The sequence below is a fragment of the Peromyscus californicus genome, unplaced genomic scaffold, assembly GCF_007827085.1.
Source record: "Peromyscus californicus insignis strain IS unplaced genomic scaffold, ASM782708v3 Scaffold_3__1_contigs__length_106647218, whole genome shotgun sequence".
Taxonomy (NCBI): domain Eukaryota; kingdom Metazoa; phylum Chordata; class Mammalia; order Rodentia; family Cricetidae; genus Peromyscus; species Peromyscus californicus.
The window spans coordinates 51,771,965-51,791,176 of NW_026294551.1; the positions used below are offsets into that span (position 1 = coordinate 51,771,965).

A 19,212-nucleotide genomic window follows, 5' to 3' on the forward strand; every position below is an offset into this window, starting at 1 on the left:
TGAAACGCTCACTCAAACAAAACCTTCGATGCCTCAGCTCGGCTGTAACTGAAAAGCTTGGCTTTTTTGCTTTTCTCAGGTAAGGTTTCCTGCCCTTTGGGGCTCTCTGTAGCTCTTTACCCACACTCTCCCAAGTGTTTCCCTCAGGGTACTAGCTTGAAGAGACAGACAGCTTAGAAGAGGTTTTTAGGAACTTGTCCCTGCCTCCTGCATTGCAAGGAGGATTTTTAAAGCTTGAAAGAGAACTTAGAGAGGTTTTGCTGTCTTAAGAGGTTTGTTGTTTCCCCTTAGAGCTAATCACAGGTGGTCCCCATACTAATATCTTCAGGTGATTCTAATTTTTGCCCTTTTGAGAAAGTTAAAGGCTTTAGTTTTATAAGTTTAAGAGCTTTTGAGAAAGATGAAGGCTTTTTAGAGAGATTTTCCCCCAAAATTTCCAAGGAAAGCTTTATAGTTTAAGAGAAAGATTTTTTTCCCCAAGAGAGAAAGACCAACTTTTCCCAAAACTTCTGAACTTTAAACTTTTTGGCTTTTTATACCCCCATTTTTGCCTCAGGGATAAAACACTTTCTCCTGCCGCTTGGACTTAGCATTTCAGTTGTCCCCAGGACAAAAGCTTCCATAGGAAACTTTTTCTTCCCCATAAGCTCAAAGAAGAGCTTTTTTACTACCTGAAAAGCCCAAAGAAAGATTTTTTCCCCCAGTTTGCGTTCATAGCCCCCAAAGTTAGAAAATTGAAGAGTTTTTCTGTCTAGTTGCCTTATTTTTTCCTACACAATCTTACACTTCTAAGTTTTTCCTACACTATTTTACTACCCTATACCTTATACTTATTTTTCACAGATAAGAAATTGAGAAAGGGATAGAAGATAGAAAATTTTTACAGAAGAGAATTTTGCGCTGCAGCATCGGACATCCTTCCAGTCCGCTTTCCTTTTCTCTCGAGGATAAAACCCCTGCCTCTCAATATATATAAAAAATATATATTTTCCATAACACCGGCATGCCTTATCCACTGGCAGGGCTGACTCAGCACTTTCGCCAAAACTCTGTAAAACTATTATTTTCCTTTATCTTTAGTCCCTATTACTTTGTCTTTATTCCCTGTTCATTTGTCTTTAGTCCCCCTTTTTTGTCCCTTTTTTAGTCCCTCCTTTTTTTTCTTTAGTCCCTTTTTTTTTCTTTTTTCTTTAGTCCCTGTTCATGGCGCCATTCTGTGGGGCGTTTACCCACCACCCCCACAGTTCCCCAGAGTTTTCTTGAGTGCGAGCAGCAGGAAATATTAGATAGAAGGATTTATTGTGGAGAATCTTGCAGAGATAAACAGATAGAAAATAAAGGATAGCCTCGAGAGGGCCTGGAACCTATTCCAACGGCCCCCGACTGTCTCTGCCCCAGGGTTTTTATAGAGACGCCAAGGGGTGGAGCAAAAGATCTCCTCCCCCAGCACAGCCAAGTGCAGACCATCTCAGACACCTGAACTCAGGCCTGTGGTCCTAATCATCCTCTATGGGTAAAGCCACGAGGAACCCGAGAACAGGCTCCCACAAACTAGTCCACAAAGGCTCCCGGTGGCCACTACTCATGAAGCTCTGCTTCCATCCCTCACATCTAATAGCCTCCTGAAAGGTCTCCAGAGCTACAGCAAATATGTAAATTCTGGGAAGTTAATAAGCTGCCTAGGAAAACGTAAGTACTCAAAAGCTGTGTGAGCTGGAGATGACAATTATCTCTATTGTTTTAGCTTGTATTTTAAACTGAAAATTAAATACTGGTTTATCATAATTTACTCTGTTTAGGTTACCCAAGTCAAAAAGGCAAAAGATGAAATGGGGCAGGATGAGGAGCTCTGCTTAGAAGAAATGATGTCTGTACAGTATTTCACCATCACAAATGTTCTGTAGGCCCTGGAGTATACAACAGGAGCTACTTTGAACAGGGTAACAGTCACATTAAAGATAATTTAGAGAAAGAAAAAAACAGGAATAAAGGTAGCATATGACATGTGCTTCACACACTGACTTACCATCTGTTCCTGAACATCCCTCTTTGCTTGAGAAAAGCTCTGTTGTAACTCTTCAAGTAAAACCTCGGAAGCTTGAGCTCTTAGGACAAGTGAAGATATCTGAATAGAAGATGTGCACATGAAAATGCAGTTACAAATTGGTTATCTGAAGCTAACCCTGAATCCCATTACTCCACAGCAAATCCATGGGAACCATTCATCTTTCATTCAACCAATGTGTGCACTTGCTATATGGCAAGACTCTTGGGTACCTTTGTGCATTAGCAAAGGTTAAGTCACATGCTGACTCATATCAACAAACAGTAGTAACTGGTTCTGAGACTGATGAGAACCCACATGACCTAGTTAAAGATGCATTATTAAGAAGCTTTAAAAAATTAAATTAAATTAAACAAAACAAAACTAGAAGCCTAGGGCTGGAGTAAAGGCACGGCAGATAAAGGAACTTGCTGCTAAGCCTGATGACCTGAGTTTGCTCCTCACAACCCATCTGGTGGAAGAAAGAACTGATTCCTGCAAGTTGTCCTCTGATCTCCACACAGGTGCCATGGCTATACATATACATATACATATACATATACATATACATATACATATACATATACATATACATATACATATACATATACATATACATATACATATACATATACATATACACATGAATGGCGTGTGTGTGTGTGTGTGTGTGTGTATGTGTGTACTTGTGCATGCGCACGCACACAAGTAAATATATTTCTTTAAAATGAAGGAAGGAGAGGAAGAGAGGAAACAGCACACCTTTAAAGGATAAATGAATCCTTTCTGAGTTGGTTACAATCTTCTAAAGTAGATACTAAAGAGTGATTAATATCACTTAACTCTCAACTGTTTTGGATTAGTGTTAATATTCCTGGGGAGGGAATTATTGAAAACTGATCATTCACACACAAAAACTTACAAAAATAATTTTGTCTAGGCAAAAAAAAAAAAAGTTAGAATTTTGTTTCTAGCTAGGCAGTGGTGGCGCACGCCTTTAATCCCAGTACTCGAGAGGTAGAGGTAGACAGATCTCTGTGAGTTCGAGGCCAGCCTGGTCTATGGCCTGGTATACAGAACAAGTTTCAGGACAGCCAGGGCTACACAGAGAAATCCTATCTCAAAAAACAAAACCAAACAACAACAACGACAAAAAAAAATTTTTTTGTGGGGCTGGTGAGATGGCTCAGAGATTAAGAGCACTGGCTGCTCTTTCAGAGGACCTAGGTTCAATTCCCAACACCCACGTGGCAGCTCACAACTGTCTCTAACTCCAGTTTCAGGGGATCTGACACCCTCACACCAATGCACATTAAATTAAATTAATTACTTTTTTTAAAAAAGAATTTTGTTTCTAATAATGACAGATTAGGTGATGTGAACAAAACTACTGAAAATTGGGCTGTATAAAAATATAAGATGTATCTTTTCAAAAGATTTTAGTTGTATTTTTACTTATGTGCATATGTGTATGTCTGAGTTTAGGTTTGTGCATGTGAGTGCAGTATCTGTAAAGGCCAGAAGAGAGCATCAGATCTTTTGGAGCTGGAGTTAGAGGCAACTGTAGGTGGCCAGACAAGGATGCTGGAAACCTAATTTAGGTCCTCTACAAGAGCAGTATATGTTCTTAACCTCTGAAGCGATCTCGCCACCCCCAAAACTCTTATCTCCTTGAAGGCACTGGACAACTAATAAATACACAGGACAGGGCATAGTGTTTGAAGCAGCTCTCTAAAAGTACCAATTCTAAATAAACAGCTGTGACACAGAGAGCAGGGCAGGGCATCTGAGAGCCAAATAGGATGGCAAAATAAGAAATCCAGGATGCACCAAGAAAATACCTGGTAAACTAGAGCCACAAGGACCACATTCTTGGGGAAATGAATACTTTTAATAATCTAACCTTCCAAACTTTATACAATCTCAGTTCCTGTAACTGCATAAAATGATGCAGCACTGTGAGTATCACTAGTTACCTGCCTCTCATAAAGAAATGCCCTTGAACTTCTGATCTTATCTCAACCTCCCAAGTGCTGGGATTAGAGGGATGTACGACCACACCTGTGGTGCCAAGGAATGAGCCAAGGGCCTCATGCATGCTAGGCAAGCACTCTACCCACTTAGTACATCCCCAACCCAGTGCATTCATTATTTATTTTTAATAGACTATACAGCATTCAACACAAATACACAAGGAAATGGCTTTTTAAAAAACCAGGCAATAGATATAGGTCTTCAATGAGTCCAGATACATGAGCTATTAGCTACTAAATAGACTTATTCAAAGGCCTAAATGACAAAATTTGGAATTATCAGAGAACTAGGGATAATGAATAATAGCCAATATTAAATAATAAACTGGAAAAAAATCAATTACCTAAGCTAAAAATACAGTCGTTTTACAGAGAAGAGTAAACATTTAAAGAAAAACTAGTCAACTAAAAGATGGATTTGAAGAAAAAAAAGACAAAATATGGAAAATACATTTATGAAATTCTCAAGAATAAAAAGTATTTTAAAAAACTATAAAATTAAAAAAGAAAAGCATACAGAAGCACAGATGTCTAACAACACATAAATATTTGAACAACTAATGGCCAGCAGAAATAGCTAGAAGAACTGAAGGGTGAGTCGATCAAACAACCTCCCAATCTCTCTCACCATTTCTCCCTGTGCTCAAGAAAAGTCAGTCCATGTATCCACCAATAGACATATACAAAAATCTTCATAGAAAATTCACCCTTGTCAAATATTAGAAACACCTAAGCATCTCTCAACTGTTGTTTGGATAAATAGTGATGTGGCTAAAAACAATTTTTGCCAGGAATGGTAATGCATGCCTTTAATCCCAGCACTTTGGAGGTAGAAACAGGTGGATCTCTTGAGTTCAAGGTCAGTGTGGTCTACATAATGAGTTCCAGGACAGGCAGGGCTATGTAGAGAGACCCTGTCTCAATAAGAAGAGGATGAGGACGAAGAAGAAGTGGGAACCAGGACTGAACTCAGGCTTAGTGGTAAACACCCTTACCCACTGAGCCAACTTGCCAGCCCTTGTTTTGGTTTTTGAGACAAGGTCTCAAACAGCCAGATTAGTCTCCAATTCCATAACTAAGAATGGCCTTGAACTTCTAACCTTCTTGCCCCTACCTCCCAAGTGATGAGATTGAGGAACCCAGGCCCCTGCCTGGACCCCTGCCTTGGCTATTCTGCAGCCATGACAGGCTATGAAAAAGACCTAACAGGTCTTCACAGCATGATGTGCCCTTGAGCTCTAGCTCTAGTTACAGGAAAACCCCACTAGATGTCCCAATATAGTAGAAGAAGCCAATTAAAGTTACAGCTAGCTGGTTCATGATAAAGAAAAAAAACGTAGTAACCATAGCAACCGCTGAAAGAGATAATAGTTTTCTTGCTAAAAATACAGTCGTTTTACAGAGAAGAGTAAACATTTAAAGAAAAACTAGTCAACTAAAAGATGGATTTGAAGAAAAAAAGACAAAATATGGAAAATACATTTATGAAATTCTCAAGAATAAAAAGTATTTTAAAAAACTATAAAATTAAAAAAGAAAAGCATACAGAAGCACAGGACAGCACCTCCAGATGGGAGGTACATCAATCCTGAGTCTGTTCCTATGTAGTCTGTAGACCCCAAACCCCCGCATGCTTTACTCCCTATAAATATCCTGCCCCCTTGCTACTCAGGGTCTCTTCTGCTCTGTTGCTGTGTCAAATGGACAAAGAGGCCCGGGTCAACTCGCAACAGTAAAAAGACTCTGCTTTTGCATCAGATTTGGTCTCTTGGTGGTCTTTGGGGGGCTCTGGGTACAACAGAGATAAGAGCTATGTACCATCACCCCCAGTTTATATAGGGCTAGGGATCAAAGCCAGTGGTTAATAAATACTAGATAAGCACTCTACCAACTGAGCTACATTCCCAGCCAGCAATTCCTAACTTCTTGTTAGTGAGGCTCTTGTGCACCAAGGAAAACAAAGGAAACACAAAAAAGAAAAATCAGATCCTTCAGACCCTTAGAAATGCATTAAATACATTAACTGATTATTTCAAAGGAAAACCCATGATAACAAGCTGCTGGAGAGATGGCTCAGCAGTTAAGAAACTTGTTGCTCTTGAAGAGGACCTCGGTTTGGTTCCAGCACACACATGGTGGCTTACAACTATCCATTTAACTCCAATTTCAGGGTATCCCTTTCTTCTGACCTTAAGGGGACCAAGCATGCAAGTGGTGCACATACATACATGTAGACAATACACTCCTACACATTTAAAAATATAAGTTCTTTTTTAAAAAACAGCACAGAGAGATCAGTAAACACTTTTTGTCTCAAGAGAAAATAAAACTGCCAAATCTTCAAAGCAAAAGAAATAAAATAACTACTCTTTGAAGTTTTAAATGTAATTTTAACAATCGAGTCATCTCTCGGGCATCACTCACTTGGTGGCTTGAGTCCTCAGAGCTCTGCTTGATAAAGTCCTCTAGCTCCTGTTTCTCTTTCATCGTCTTCTCTAGCTGGTCATTAGCTTGCCTTAGCATTACCTGCAGTTTCTTCACCTATAGAATTTAAAAAGTCAACAAGAAGGAAGCAGTGGGGTTTTTACTGTAGTTGTTTACAGCGGCACTAGGAGTTCATTCCAGGGCCTCATGCATGCCAGGCAATGGCTGGACTGTGCTATACCCACAGCCCACAACTTTTGTGTAAGTTAAAAATAAATAACTCCAAAAAATTTTTGGAGAAGTACCATAGATTTGTCAATTCAGAAAGAAATGAACAACATCAAGAACTACATTATGCTTTACAGTTAGCAACAGCTTTTCACATACATAATCTCATTTGAAAACCTCTTTTCTGTTAGGCCCTCCAGGATCTAGAGTTGGCCTCCCTAACTCCTCTATCCCCTGCCTCTGATCTACAATTCACATGAACCCTATAAATTTTATAAAAGTGGAATTACAACGATTTTCCCACTTAAAAGCAATAATGCCTCCAAAGTTGCCAGGCTTAAACTTAATCTCCCCTGATTATCACCTCCCCTCACTGGTCTATCTGGCCTTCCTTTGCAACTCCTTCTCCCACTAGTTTATAAACTCCCACACCAGTCATGTGTCCTGGAACATATTCTCTCACAACTCTGCACATTTCCCCTCCTTAAATAGACTTTCTCCTTCTCTAGTTCTCCTAATTTGAAAGCAGGCTGTAAAACAAGCAACACAATGCTGCCTCTCCTGAGCCTACAACTAAGCTGCAAACCCTCCTCTAATGTAGATGTTCATCTCTAGGAACCAGCTAGACTGAACTTATGTTTTGGTTTGTAAAGCTGAAAGCTCCTTATGGGTCAAAACCATCTTTCAGCTGTATCTGAATTGCTAGGATCCAGCAAAATACCAGGCACACAAGAAGCATTAATAAAAGTCTATAGAAATAATTAAGGAATCCAAGATAGCCCTTTTCCACGTCAGGCTATCAGAGGCCAATATATTATCTTAGTTTTATAAGTAGCTTGAAAATTTCACCTGTAAACTATCAAAAAAGACTACAGTGACATTTGAGAATATGAGATCATCATTCTAACCTCCTTCAAATTCTGATGACAAAGGCAGTAAATAATCTTCATAACAACCAAAGAAAAATATTCTTTTTTTCCTGACATGCTTTCACAAGGCCTACTCTTGTTAAATTCTATATGGTTTCCTAAGTGTTACCAATGTCATACTATTCTACTTTGTATTTGGAAAAGAACTTTACCCTCAAGTTCAGCAGTCCAAACCTGCAGAAGCTTAACTTCTATGCCCTATGAATTACCATTAATCAAGTCAACAAATTTACAACAAATAGGCAATAAGCAAAGAGTTCAAATTCTGGCCACCATGACATCCAGCTAGCTTTTACTCTGTCAGAGACCACAGTAAATCTTACCTCCCTAATCTCTGTACCATGACGTATACTATGGGTGAGATCAGGCCAGCATCAAGTTTAGGTGTTGGGGCTTTGGGTGACAGGGTGCAGAGAAAGGAGCTAAGGTGCTGTTAGCACATCTGAGAGCTGAGTTGGCTGATATGGTGTTGGCATGCTAATGAAGCATGAATATCCAGAGTCCTAGTGGGCTCTCACTGAAAATCAGCTGCCATTGTATGTGCTAGATTATTCCATCACCAGAGAGAGACACTCCATAAAGCAGATGGGGGTGGGGGGAAAAGACAACTCTGTGCCTCTAATGAAACTCACCTGGTCTCTTGTTTCAGCTTCCTGAATCTGAATTCCTTGTAACTGTTTTTCATAATTGGAACACATATCACAACGTCTACCAAGCTTATTTCCAGCATTATGTACCTGAAGGGCACCAAAATTACCACTTATCAGGCAGAACAAAATAATTCTATGTCTCATACTTGAGGAATGAATGCACACTCTTACCAATGTTACTAAGTGAATAGCAGAGTAAATACTTCAGAGATTTACAGGAAGAACTTACAGAGTCAGATTCCAAAAGTCATAACCTCCAGTACAAGTATGGTAGGAAAACAAGGGACACAACTTATCACCAAGGGCCACAAAACATCACATTTGAAGAACACACAAAACAAGCAAAAGGGCTACGCCATGCACTCAATGCTCTCTACCCAATGGGAAGAAGAAAAGAAAGGCAGTGCTGATTCCCCCATGGCCGGCTCCAGTGACACACTGGGTACACCACCAGTAAGTAGCATGTTCATTACATGTCCTGCATCCCTCAAGGACAGTGGCTTATTTAGGGTTAGCAGCCTGCTCCACGTACTCACTGAGTGCTTCTTTAAAGAGAAGTAGCCCTGAGTAGGGAAAGCACGAGTGTCAGAAAACCTCGATTCTAACCCAGATTTCACTTGATCTTTCTGAGACAGTTTCTTCATCTGTAACTGGGAACAGTTATGACCTGACTGCCTCATTATAATCATAAAGCTCAAAGAGACGAGGTATGTGAAAAGGCTTGGAAATCTGTAAAGCACTGTGCAAATACAACTTACACCTCCCCGTCATCCCCCCACCCCAACACAGGGTTTCTCTGTGTAGTTTTGGAGCCTGTCCTGAAACTCGCTCTGTAGACCAGGCTGGCCTTGAACTCACAGAGCTCTGCCTGCATCTGCCTCTTAAGTGCTGGGATTAAAGGCATGTGCCACCACCAGCTGACACAACTTACATTCTTATAAAACCTAATCTTTTAAGTTTGAAAATACTTTAAGGAAAATTACCCTTCATCGAGGCTGCCTTTTTTTCTCTTCCATATTTCCCAATCCTCCTTAAACCCACTCTCTGTATCAAGTTCTTAACCACTTTTGCATTTTAGAACTAAAGAAAAAATGAGTAAGTGAATCACGGCATACACTCAGCTTCAGTAAACTAAAAGCCCAAATTCAGGCTGCTCTAACTATGATGCTTGTTAACACCACTGGCCAGCCAGCTTTTTGTGACTGTCATATAGAAGAGACAAGGCAGACTTGACAAGGGTGGGTGTGTGCTAACACATACTTGCTAGCAGCACATGCCTGCACTGACTCCAGGAACTATCTACTGAATCAATAATTAATGCCAAAGTTACCTAATCCCTCCAGAGTTCCGGAGAGCAAGCTGTGGTGGCATACACCTATAATCCCAGCACTGGAGAGGTACAGACAGGAAATCAAGAGTCATCCTCTGAATTTCAAGGTCATCTTCACTATATAATAAATTGGAGGTTAACTTGGGCTACATGAAACTTTGTCTCGAAACAAAAAGAGAACAAAAGAAACAAGATCAGAATAGCTCACCTCTTTCTGCAGGAGATTCCATTCAGTCTCACTCACTAAGCGGTAACCACTGGGAGATACATATGCACTCTCCATACCCTGGGTGACACTAGAGAGGAGGGATGCTGTTTCCTCCTGTTCAGGTGTCATTGCCTTAATTGCTCTTTCTTGATCTTTGGTTAACATAAATCCACTTGGCATCTGCAGTGACCCAAGCGACACAGTATCAAAGTTCTCAGACACAGAATCTGCTCCAACCAGTGGTCCAAAATCCGACTCATCCAAGTTTCCAGCAGACTTTGCTTTGTAGTTATAGCCCAATGCTTTTGATTGCAATGAGCTTGAGGTTCCCAAGCTGTCTGTAGACTGAGCTCTCCGGAGTCCATCTTTAAACATGTCATTGTCTGATTTACTGAATGGATCTCCAGATGGTAACAGCAAGTCTGCATCTAAGGAATGAACTGACCCATGGGTGCTGTCTAAATGCTCCTGAAATGTAAAAACATATATTTTCAAGTTAGATAATTCTCTGAACCCCAAAAGAGAAAAGCTATCATGTACTATATATATTTTGTCACACATTACACATAATCATTATTTTGCTGCCTAGACATAATCATTGAACAACTATTTATCAAATAAATTTCTTTGTATGTTGGGTATTACTCAGGCACAGGTTAGATTCGTAAACAAAATACAACTTCTAATTTTAAGATATGTATAGTTTCTTGAGAAAAAGTAAATGGGCTCTCACAATACTATATGTAATGACAAAAGATAGAGGTGAGCTCCATGCTCTGGAACATCTGTGTTGTGAAATATTATTTAACTAGGCAAAGATGTGTTACATTTGTTTTTGCTACAGAATATTTAACTGTGTAAAGGTGTGTTACTTTTGTTTTAACTATGTAAAGACGTGTTGCATTTGTTTCACATTGTCTGCCTAAGGCACCTGATTAGTCTAATAAAGAGCTGAACGGCCAATAGCTAGGCAGAAAAAGAATAGGCAGGGCTGGCAGGCAGAGAGAATAAACTGGAAGAACAATCTAGGTTCCAGAGAGAAGAGACGAATGAGGGAAGAAGAGAGGAGAGGATGAGGGAGATGCAAATGCAGACTAGTGCTACTGTACAATTCAATCACAGAGTGAGAGTAACAATAACAAGAAGAGGCTAGGCAGTGTTGGCGCACACACCTTTAATCCCAGCACTTGGGAGGCAGAGGCTGGAGGATCTCTGAGTTCCAGACCAGCCAGGGTTCACAAAGAAACCCTGTCTCAAAAAATAAAAAATAAATAACAGGGAGAGTCAGCACCATGGTTCAGCAGTTAAAGGTGCTTGCTTCTTGAAACTGGATAACCTGAGTTCAGGACCCACATGGACAAAACCAACTCAGAAAGTTGGCCTCTCACTTCTAGATGTATGATGCGCGCACGCGCGCGTGCACACAATGTCAAAATAATTAAAGAATAAAAAATGTAGTGAGTTTTTTTGAAATTATATTCCATTTAAATGACTATTCTTGGGCTGAAGAGGTGGGGCTCAGTGGTTAAGACCACTGTCTACTCTTGCACAGGACCTAGGTTTGGTTCCCATCACCTACATGATGGCTCACAACCACTTGCAACTCCAGTTCCAGGAAATTCAATGCCCTCTGCTCACCTATACAGGTGCCTGCACACATGTGGTTTGTATGCTATATTTAGGCACACACACATAAAATAAACAAATCTTTTTTTTAAAGATTAAAATGACAGCCAGGCATGGTGGTGCATGCCTTTAACTCCAGCACTCAGGAGGCAGGCACAGAAGGATCTCTTTGAGTTTGAGGCCAGCCTGGTCTACAAAGCGAGTTCCAAGACAGCTAGGGCTATTACAGAAAGAAATTCTGTCTCGGAAAACAAACAAACAAAAATGATTAAAATGACAATGATTTCTTTTAATTAATTAGTTATTTAAATTTTTTGTGCATTGGAGCTGGAGTTGCAGACAGCTGTGAGCTGCCAGTGGGTGCTGGGACTTGAACTTGGATCCTCTAGAAGAAGAGCCAGTGCTATCAACTGCTAAGCCATCTCTCCAGTCCCAACAGTTCTTTAAAATAATGTCATACCCCCACTTTTTAAAATAGTCTCATTATGTAGCTTCAACTGACCTGAAACTCACAAAGATCTATCTAACCCTGCTTCCAAGTGCCAGAGTTAAAGGCATTGTGCCACCATGTTAGACCGACTTTTTGTTTTAAATATCCTTTTATGGACCAACTAGAAGAGACTGAGGAATACATAAGTTGATTTCATTTGTTTTTATTTTCAAGTGTTTTAAAACTATTATCTGCCTTTAATCCCAGCACTCAGGAGGCAGAGCCAGGCGGATCTCTGTGAGTTCGAGGCCAGCCTGGGCTACCAAGTGAGTTCCAGGAAAGGCGTAAAGCTACACAGAGAAACCCTGTCAAACCCTGTCTGGGGGGGGGGGGGGGGGGGACACGGGACGACAAACTATTATCTGGTGTAATTTTTTTTCTAATTTCTATTTCTTTCCTTTCAAATATTTTCAGTCATCTGAAATTCAAACTGCTGGGAAAATAAACCTAATTTAATTAAGCTAATGATGGCAAATGTCCCAAAAAAAAAACTAGACCACGAATCCATTCTGTAAGCTTACAAAATGAAAATAAACTAAAAAATCCTAACATCAGGGCTGGAGAGATGGCTCAGCAGTTAGGAGCACAGGCTGCTCTTCCAGAGGACCCAAGTTTGATCCCCAGCACCCACATGTTGGCTCACAAACATATTTAAACTCTAGTCCCAGAGGAATCCAACACTTCACACACATGGTGTATAGATACTCATGCAGGCAAAACACACATAATACACAAAATAATATAATAAATTTAATTCAAAAAACTCAACTACTGTGATCACATATATTGAAGTGACATGAAGACAGTGGGGAAAAGAAAGATCAGCTGTGATGGCCACTTAAAGAACTACTAGTCTATCACCTTAGCAAAAGCTTGAGAAATACGAACAGCTAAGGAAGTGAAAACTGTTCCTGGCCACCAAGACAGCTCCACTTTTTTTTTTTTTCAGCTCCACTTTTATAGGCACTTTCCACTAAGTCTGATGATCTGAGCTTTACCTCAAACCACATGGTAGAGGAAGAGAACTCAATTTCACAAGTTGCCTCGTAGCTCCACAAATGTGCCATGACACATATGCTCCCACCAGGATAAATAATAAATACAAAAACAAAAGACTCGTCTGTGGTCTTTCTAATATTTGATTCTACAATATTTTACATTACCTTAAAAACGTTAATGCCTTTAAACTTATCTATTCTTTTTCTAAGGACTTAAATAATGAGATACATTACAGTGATTTGTGCAAGGAAAATTATATATAATAGCATTACAGCATTATTTAATGAAAACATTTACGGCAGCAAAAAAGATAACCAATTTGGTAAGTGGTATATTAGTCATGTTTGTATTCCACAGGAGAGATGATACATACATCCTACTGCCTGCTTGGAGACAGTCCTCACATGTAAAACTGGACAATCTCAAATCCATACCCCAACTACTCCTTTATCCAGTTTTCACCAAGCCATTATTTCCCCTGCCCCAGATCACCCAGGAACAGGTAGGTCCCAAACAACCCATCAAGTTCCTATGGCCCAAAGGCTGCCAGAATTATTCAAACTGGCCGGTCCTGAGTTTCTCCCTGTGCTTGCAAGGCAAGCTATGGCTCTCATTTCTAGGAGAACCATGAGCTGGGAATGCATATCAGTGGTACAACACTTGTTTAAAGCATACTAGACCTGAGGGAAAAGACAGAAAAGTTAAAAGCAGGTTGTTCCAAAGGTACCGACCACTTCATGCTGTCAGGCACCTCATAAATTAAAACCTGGCAACAAAGTAGTAGGAAAATGGCCAAAGGGATTATAGTACATTTACATATTAAAATTTTATTGCATGGATTAAAAAAATTTAAGGGTGCCAAAACCTTAAAGTAGATTTAACCAAGGAGGAACATTCATAAGCATGTAGTCACTATGTAGAGTATGTGTGCAAAGTACCAGTCAGGCATGATGTCACATGCCTGTAATTCCAACGCAAGGAAGACAGAGGCAGAAAGCTCAGAAGCTCAAGGTCAGCCTGGAATACATAAAGTCTGTCTTAAACAAAATAAAGGAAAGCAAACAAACAAAACAAATGGGAACATATTTATGCTATCTTTGGAAAAGGAAACAGAAAAAAGGAGAATGACACATGCCAAAACATTAAGAGACAGTTTTCTCTGGGTAGTCAAAACAATTATTTTTATTTGTATGGCCCCTCCTGTACTTCAGAAATGCTCCATAATATTTTCTATTACTTTCATAGTGAAAAAGCATAATCTAAGTACCAAAATAAAGATGACATGGGAGTGCTCAAAAATATTAAATGTCCTTAGCAATAAATCTAAGTCTCCAAAGCATTCCATATTAATTTTAATTTACCAGCCAAATTAAATTACCATGATTCTGAACATAAAACAATTATATTCAACACTGAAAATGCAAAACATCAGGTCTGAAAGTTGAAAATACACATACACATGGTGGAGGTGACAGTTGTTACTACCAAGAACTAAACCTAGGACCTCATGCATGCTGGTCAACATTCTGCCATGGAGCTGCATCCTCCAGCAGAAAGTCTAAAATATACTTTAAAGGCTGGGAAATGATATGCACAGTATGAGAAAGCTGTTAAAAAAAGAAGCAAAAATAACAGAAATACTTCTTTATAAATCACAAATTCTCCTTTCCTGTTTTCTAAACATTCCCAGATAGATTACTGCATCATGCAAATGCCATGTAATATCTGAACAAAAAGATAGAGACATTCTTTTGAGAGTCTAAGTATTTAAAAAAAATGCAGAGTAGAACTGTCAGTCGGTCCTTAGTGTGTGCTCCAAAACAAACAAAAAAATGTACAAAAACAAGGGCATCATACTTTTCAGTGTCTGTTAGATTTAAAAAAAAAAGAAACTAATGTCAAGCTATCAATAAAGATGAAAATATAAGCCACCAGGAACTGTACTATACATGGTTCAGAGTAAATCTATAAACTAAACAGAAACAACAGACCTGTTAGGAATATGTATTCAACTTAACTGTAACTGTTCACCAGCTGGGAAAGGAGGTGAAAGTTAGGCAAGTGTGTATGACTGAACTCCCCACCTTTCCAATGCTGGAGATCAAACTAGGGCCTTACACATGTTAAGCAAGTACTCTACTACTGAACTGTAGCTATGGACCTTGTAAGTATGAAATCATAAGCAACAAGGATAGCATAAACAACACTTTTTTTTAAAGATTTATTTATTTATTATGTATACGGAAGAGGGCGCCAGATCTCATTACAGATGGTTGTCAGCCACCATGTGGGTGCTGGGAATTGAACTCAGGACCTCTGGAAGAGCAGTCGGTGCTCTTAACCTCTGAGCCATCTCTCCAGCCCAGCATAAACAACACTTACAGGTATGGACCACAAGCAGCCAGGCCTAACTGTGATGAAGTAAGAACAAGAGGAAAGCGTGAAGGGCCATTCAACTGGGAAAGGAGGGTCCTTATTTTGATTCCAAAGGCATTAGATACAAAAGTATTTCCTTTACTAAAGAAAGGATGAGTATTAGGAGACTCTGGCCCAGAGAGATAGCCCAAAGACCTAATTTTGATTCCCAGGTCCCACAAGATGGGAGGAAAAACAGTCCTGACCTCCATATGCATTCTGAGTGCCCCCCACCCCACCCCACTCCATATACTAAAATAAAAATGTTTGCTTATTTGTTTTAAAGAAAATCCTTCTTGGAGCTAAAAAGATGGCCCAATGGTTAAAAATACTTGCTGCTCTTACAGAGGATGTGAGTTTCAATAGTCTATGTAAAGAATCTCCACTCAATGATGTAGGTTATGGTATTCAGTGGTGGTTTTGCATACAAGAGTGGTCTGACCACAACCACACTAAAGGAAGAAAAATGGACAGTAATGCTGAGGGTACAGTAGAGTACGAGAAATCAAAGGCAGGAAGTCAGTGCAGAGGCCCTTCCCGTACTATAGGTATGAGATGACAGACCACAGGCACAACATCTGACATACTACATCCCGACGCTTGCACTCTTCCTCGAAGCTTCAATGCGATCTGCCAAACTGTACCTTCTATTTCAGAACTGAAGCCCTAATGCTAGAGCTGAACAGGTGGCAAGCTTCTGTAATCAATTCCAATGTTCAGGAAGCTGAGGAAGGAGTAACCTTGAGAGCAAGATCAGCCTGGGCTACATACCAAGACTCTGTCGTCCCCCCACCAAAAAAAACCAAGTATTTAGCAATATGTATAATTCACATTAAAAACAGACATCAGGGGCTGGAGATATGGCTCTACAGTTAAGAGCACTGACTGCTATTCCATGTGGGTTTGATTCCCAGCATCCACTGGGATGTCTCAACCATCTGTAATTCTAGTCCCAGGAATCTGAGGCCCTCCTTTGGCCTCTGTGAGCACTACATGCAACATGGCGCATAGACGTACATGCAGGCAAAAAACACCTATGTTTAAATATATATGTATATATGTGTATGTAATATATATGTACACATATACACACATATATATGTATCCATATATATACCAAATCTTTTTTTAAAAAGACATCAGGTGACTTTGAAAAGCTCACACTTGAATGTGTCTTATCCTTTTCCCTGACTCTTTTCTATTAACTCTGGACTTAAATTTGTTATTCTAATAATTTTTTAAGCTGGACAGTGGTGCATGACTTTAATTCCAGCTCTCAGGAGGCAGAGGCAGGCAGATCTCTGTGAGATTAAGGCCAGTCTGGTCTACGGAGTGAGTTCCAGAACAGTCAGAGCTAACCAGAGAAACCCTGTCTTGAAAAACCAAAATAATAATTATAATAATCTTCAATAAACCCTCAATTCTGCTTCAAAACAAAACAAAAACCTTTTCATTTAAAGACTTGTTCTAATGTATGACATTTTGGAACTACCAGTAAAGGAATATCTACTAATTTTAAAGGGTGAATGAAACTTCAGTATGTTTTCAAATAGTGTTATAATATTGCAAGAGTAACTAAGAACAAAGTTACCATTTTATCTCATTTTCACTTACGTAGTTTCCACATAAACAAGGTGTCCTGGTTAGTTTTTTTCAAGTTGAAACAAGTAGAGTCACTTGGGAAGAGGGACCCTCAATTAAAAAAAAAAAAATACTCTCACCAGAGCATTGGCCTGTGGCAAGCTTGAGGAACATGTTAGGGATTAATGTGCAGAGCTCAACCCACTGTGGGCTGTGTCAACCCTGGACAGGTGGTCCTGGGGTGCAAGCCAGTGGCTGCATTCTTCCATGGCCTCTGCATGAGTTTCTGCTCTAACTTCCCTCTGTGATGGAGTATGACCCGAGTATTGTAAACTAAAGAACTTTCCTTTCCAAGTTGCTTTTGGTCATGGTGTTTAATCACAATGATCAATATCCTTACTAATATACAAGGTAACTGACTGACATAGAAAAAAACTAAAAATTATAACATTACGTATAAAATTTTTCGAAATACTTTTGAGTCTTGGGCTCCAGAAAGCCTCTCATCTCAGCCTCTCCCATCCACCATATAAAACAGCTGTAGTCATAAATTCACCATACCTCTTCATTTGATAAGGGTGTTGAAGATTCTTCTTGAGTTAAAGCACATACTACTGGTATTTTTACATCTTCTTCAGTATCTGTTTTTTTGTTATCTTTTCTCTTATTAAGCCTTTGTTGTTCATCCTCCTGCTAAAAGTTAGAAAAAAAGAGCATTATTTAGCTACCTAGGTAATCTATATGTAAGAGTCATACAGTTCTTCAACCACTCAAAACAAGAACAGAGATCTTTATGAGAACAGAAAATTAGACACAAGATTATTTGTTCTTAATCAGTATATAACCTCACCATTTTACTACTATAAACACAAAGTAAGAAAATCAGGAAGCAACTTTTTAAAAAGCACACTACAAAAGTAAGGCAAACAAAAGAAAAGCAACACCCTGCTCCTGATCATCCAAAACAGGAAAACTACATAGAACAATCCCATCTCACTACAGAAAACAGAAAAAGTTAGTCTGACATCACACTCCCATTCAAAACATGTACAACTGCTGGTACTACTGATAATGGCGGTAAGCCCAGCAATTTGGAGGCTAAGGTAGAGGCACAAATTCAAGGCCAGGTTGGGCTACATAGTGAGACCCTATCTCATAAAACTTAAAAGAGAGAGAGAAGAAAGAGGGAAGAGAGGGGAGGGGAAAGACAGGAAAAAGGAGATTAATATAAAATACGAAAGGATGATCAAATTCCAAGTAACAATTCACTCAGCAAAGATGACTTTATCTTTTCTGTCTAGTGAGGAACAAATATAATTACAAGCACACACAGAATACTGCAAGAGAAAGAAATCACGGACTGGATGCATTTAAGGCAGCCAGCAAAGGGGACCCAAAGGTTGTAATCTTGAAAGACAGTAAGACGTATTTGCCAGGTAAGAAAGAGAAGATCACTAAGGGCTCCAGGAGAAATGAGGCATTTGCAAAACAGAAGGCTGACAAGACTCACACGTGGTGAGTGCATGACAAGTGAAGGCAGGAACAAACAGGAGGGTGATTAAGTAATTAAACTCTGGGCTGAACTGCCCCAACCTGGGCACCGCCATCACCTCTGCCTGCTTCCTACTCTACAACACAGGGATGGCTCTGTAATGCCTCCTCAGGGAGAGGAGGCATTTTGTTTGCTGGGAAACGCTGGAGATGCAGCGTTATAAAGCCTTAGCACAATGCTAACACAACAAATATTAATAAAGGCTTCAACAATCATCTTCAAAGTAAAAGACTGTTTTAATGAGATAAAAATCTATACTTTATGAATTAAAAGAAAAAGATTTAAAATTGAAAACTGAGAAACAAAATCTAACCTAAGTCACATACAGCAAATTAAAATATTTTAATACCTAGAAAAGTGGAGAATACTTTTGCACAGCTATCCTGGGGAAACACTGAAATTTCTCAGAAATATGTACTGCTGCATCTTTCAGTCTCCAAAGAGGGTTATTTCTAAATCAGTTTCTTCCCAGGATGAGATAATTTATAAAGTTGAGCTGAGTCTTGCTATCTCATACTCATTACTCTAACTACAGACCCAAGTGCTGGGATTAAAAGTATGTGTTACCAGATCTGGTTGGCTACTGTGTTTTTTCAAAGTGACATTAAAAATAAAGTCAATACGGGTTAGAGATGTTGCACAATGGAGCAGCATCTCCCTAGCATGAGCAAGGCCTTTAGGTATGATTCCCCAACATCAAAAA

General features: G+C 39.5%; 1 protein-coding gene across 3 annotated transcripts in view; it reads right to left on the reverse strand.

Moving 5' to 3' along the window:
- The window catches only part of Rabep1 (rabaptin, RAB GTPase binding effector protein 1), a 106,201-nt gene that overhangs the window by 27,977 nt on the left and 59,012 nt on the right, over positions 1-19,212 (reverse strand). For 2 of the 3 annotated variants that reach the window (XM_052756402.1, XM_052756403.1), the window contains exons 8-12: positions 17,519-17,650; positions 9,847-10,314; positions 8,291-8,395; positions 6,502-6,618; positions 2,027-2,125 (exon numbers count right to left, since the gene is read on the reverse strand). In XM_052756402.1, coding sequence (XP_052612362.1) covers positions 2,027-2,125; positions 6,502-6,618; positions 8,291-8,395; positions 9,847-10,314; positions 17,519-17,650 — 921 coding nt within the window. The remainder of the gene's footprint in view (positions 1-2,026; positions 2,126-6,501; positions 6,619-8,290; positions 8,396-9,846; positions 10,315-17,518; positions 17,651-19,212) is intronic. The other variant, XM_052756404.1, reaches the window with a different exon arrangement.